The sequence below is a fragment of the Apis dorsata genome, unplaced genomic scaffold, assembly GCF_000469605.1.
Source record: "Apis dorsata unplaced genomic scaffold, Apis dorsata 1.3 scaffold_1100, whole genome shotgun sequence".
In the NCBI taxonomy this organism is placed as follows: domain Eukaryota; kingdom Metazoa; phylum Arthropoda; class Insecta; order Hymenoptera; family Apidae; genus Apis; species Apis dorsata.
The window spans coordinates 65,969-69,542 of record NW_006264198.1 but is presented as its reverse complement, the minus strand read 5'-3'; the positions used below and the strand labels follow the sequence as shown (position 1 = coordinate 69,542).

General features: G+C 23.9%; 1 protein-coding gene across 1 annotated transcript in view; it reads right to left on the bottom strand.

Annotated features, from left to right (window-relative positions):
• Positions 1–3,220, bottom strand: part of LOC102675199 (MATH and LRR domain-containing protein PFE0570w-like) — a 36,123-nt gene extending 32,903 nt beyond the window's left edge. The window contains exon 1 of the mRNA XM_006624714.2: positions 3,090–3,220. Within this exon, the coding sequence (XP_006624777.2) occupies positions 3,090–3,205 (116 nt within the window). The 5' untranslated portion in view covers positions 3,206–3,220. The remainder of the gene's footprint in view (positions 1–3,089) is intronic.
• Positions 3,221–3,574: the final 354 nt, after the last annotated feature.

Sequence of the window (3,574 nt, the reverse complement as noted above, 5' to 3'; positions counted from 1 at the left end):
TGTATGAATTAATTATTTTTTATATTTTTTTAAAATATTATTTTTTTCAATAATTTTTTAATGATTTTTTATGAAAAACAAATTAACTTCTATTTTCATAATCATATTTATAATATTTTAATTATTATAATAGTTTTGTTATAAATAATTTTTTAATATATTTTAAAAAATATATTACACATTTATACAATTCTTTTAATTAAAAAACTATTATTATTTTATCCATAATTATTCATATATTATTATTATCCAATTTTTTTTTAATTATATACATGCTTTCAACGAAATAGATAAATACATTATTCAACAGTTTTTTCTTTAAACTTCAAAAATTAAAATAAAAAAATATTTTAATTCATCAGAATAGTAAACAAACAAAAGAATTTTAATGGTATTTTATCTGGTAATTTAGAAATTTTTTAAAATTTCCATTAGTTTAAATCCATTGGAAAATGAGGTCATGTTCGAATTGTAAATTACCATGATATTTGATAAACCGCGTTCTAGATGTGTAAATGCATTTATTCCACTTATTAATCTATTCTTTTGTTTATTTCATATACAAAAATTCTGCATTTTAAGAAATTTTATCTATATTCATACAAGTAATATTATTTTAAAATCTAGAAGCGATAATAATAACTAATATTAAGTAAAAATATAATAAAATTAAAAAAATAAAATATGAAAATGCACCAAATGAAGAAAAATTTGTCAAAATTTATATTCTTCTTTCCAATATAATTATAATTTAAGTTACTATTTGTTATGATACGATATCATAAAATTTATTAAATATTTTCTTTAAAAAATTGATCGTAAATATCATAGATTAAAAAAAACAAAAAAGGAAAAATTTACATATATATATAATTATATAATTCTTATATTTATTTTATGTTTATTCTTCACGAAGATGTGAATAACATTGCATAAAGAAATTAAGATATTATTAATTGAAATATAATAATGAGAGAGGAACAACCACGAGAATTAACATAACTTTCCCAGGACCACGAAAATTTCATTTGACACTGAAGTTATCCTGACCTTCGGCTGGAGACAAGAATTCTCATGCAGTCGTATAACGGTAGACAAATAAACGTTACTTGGCTATTTTTAAAGAAAAGCATTTTATTATCTTTTTTCTTATTTTTCGAGAACAAAAAAAGTTATATTAAGAAGGGAAATGAAAAAATATAAGGAAATGCAATTCGCAATTGATATAAAAGAAGTTTAATATATAATGTTTCTCTAGAAAAAACCAAAAAATAAAAGTGACAAGATGAAATCTTTCTCAACTCATTAATTAACAATATGTAAATAAACATATTCTATTATCTTTCTCCAAAAGAAAATTTAAAAAAAAATGAAGAAATATAATTCATTAAAAATTTATGGAATGTTCGATATTTGAAGACGTGCATTTGTAATTTTCCCTTAAAATTAAAAAAATAAATACCGAAAGAAATGAAATCTAAAAAGTTCACAAGTTATATTCGTATCTTTTTCTAAGAAGAAAGAAGAAATAACAAAAATAGTATTTCATTATTTTATTAAAGAATTTAAAAAGAAATAAATAAAAAAAAAGGAATAAAACTTACCATTAATATTCAAAGAAATTTTCAAAATAAAAAACGATAAAAAGAAAATTAAATTGATCAAAAATTAAATATTTTATAATAATGATTCGAAAAAATGCATTTTACTATTCAAAATATACTAAATTTTTCTTTGAAAATAAAGAAAAAAAAACAAAAAAAATTCATTATTATAATGTTTGAAAATATTTTCTACATAGCACATAATTAATACATCGTCAAATTTTTTTTTTCTAGACCTCAAATTCTAGATCTTACAAATTATATTCTATAAATTCCGTTGTTTTAAATTGACATCTAAATAATAATAATAAATCTAAAAAATAAATAAATATAATTTTTATTGTAATAATAAAATAAATAAAAATACTAATACTTAAATAAAACTGTATAATTTTCGTATATTATCTATTATTTTCCTTTTTTCGTCGCTAAACTTAGATATAGTTTTGATTGGAGATATGAAATTTTGAATTTTGAAACTTTCAAATAAATCTTTAAAATTCAAAAAATTTTGGACATAACAAATCTCGAAATTTTTGTGATCCGAAAATTTCAAAAATGAAAAATAATTTGTATAAATTATTCGTACGAAAAATTGCAATATGAACTGTTTTTTATTCAATAATAATCGAAAAAAATTAAAAACTAAATTTATATTTAAATTATTGCTTCATTTCAATTAATAAATTTGCAATAATTCGTTTACAATAATTTTCATAGAGAAAAAATAAAAAATAAATATAAAAATTCAATATTCAATACAAGCCAAGAACATTATTATATTTATTATATACTGTTGACTATTACGAATCTGAATTTGAAAAATTTATTCAATTTTTAGATTTAAATAAAATAGACATACCAAAAAAGAAATAAGCATTCTCGAGAATTTCGCAAAGTTTCAAAATCAAGTTTTTTAAAAATTTAAATTTCATTCCATTTCTAATAATGATTTATTGATTCTCTAACCAAACATTATGTTAAAAAAATTCCAAAAATATACCAAAAATTTCCTAATAGACCAACAAACAATATCAATAGAAACTATCATCACGAAACGCAAAGGCAGCACGACAAAAGCCATGCCACTATGTCGCACACAGCATCACTCAGAATAATTATTCGAACCGAGAAATCAATCGAAGAAACTTCGTTACAATATGTAGATACATCCACCGATGTAATCGAGTCCGGTCTCGAACAGGGTTGAAACTGTGTCACGTCAACAACCACTGCGAATGTTCACGAACGTCCACAAAGAAGAGGGTCGGACAATAAAAGCCGAAAATAGGGCAAACGTGAATTAAGAGAAGTCTTCTTGCGACTCACCTCTCGTCTTTTCTTCGTCGTTGAAAAAAAAAAAGAAAGAATCCTCGAGTCCGTCGATGGTGTCTAAGTCGACGACGCGAGTTGTCCGTGATATCCACTGAGAGAGTGTTAAAACAGACGAGCCAACTCGCAACGACTCTTTTATACCGGGCTTACCTTTCCACCTCTTTCGTTCGCCGTCCTCTTTCCCGACCATGGTGTGTATTACTACCTTCTTCGTGTGTTCTTCTCCACGTGGCTCGTTGCGTTTTCTCCCTTTCTTGAGAGGACATGCATTGTGCCGTTCGGTAAAAAGACTGGGCCAAAGCGTGCACCGACTTTACGATGGAACACGGAACACGTTTTCCGATCGAATGAAAACTCAGAGCTATGAGTCTTTCATTGGATTCAATTCGAATAGTGATTTTATATTGACAAGGGAATGCGAAGGAGATTGAAAAGTTGGAAGAAAATTATGCTTATTCTTTCGCCATCTCTTGATAAAATTTGTTCGATTAAAGGATGTTATTATGACAATGTGAAACATGTGAGATATGTTTTTTTTTAAATACAAATAAAAAAAATAAGAAAAATAAGAAATTATTGTCAATAGATAGAAATAAATTTTATTTGGAATAAAATGTTTGCGAATAAATTTTAAA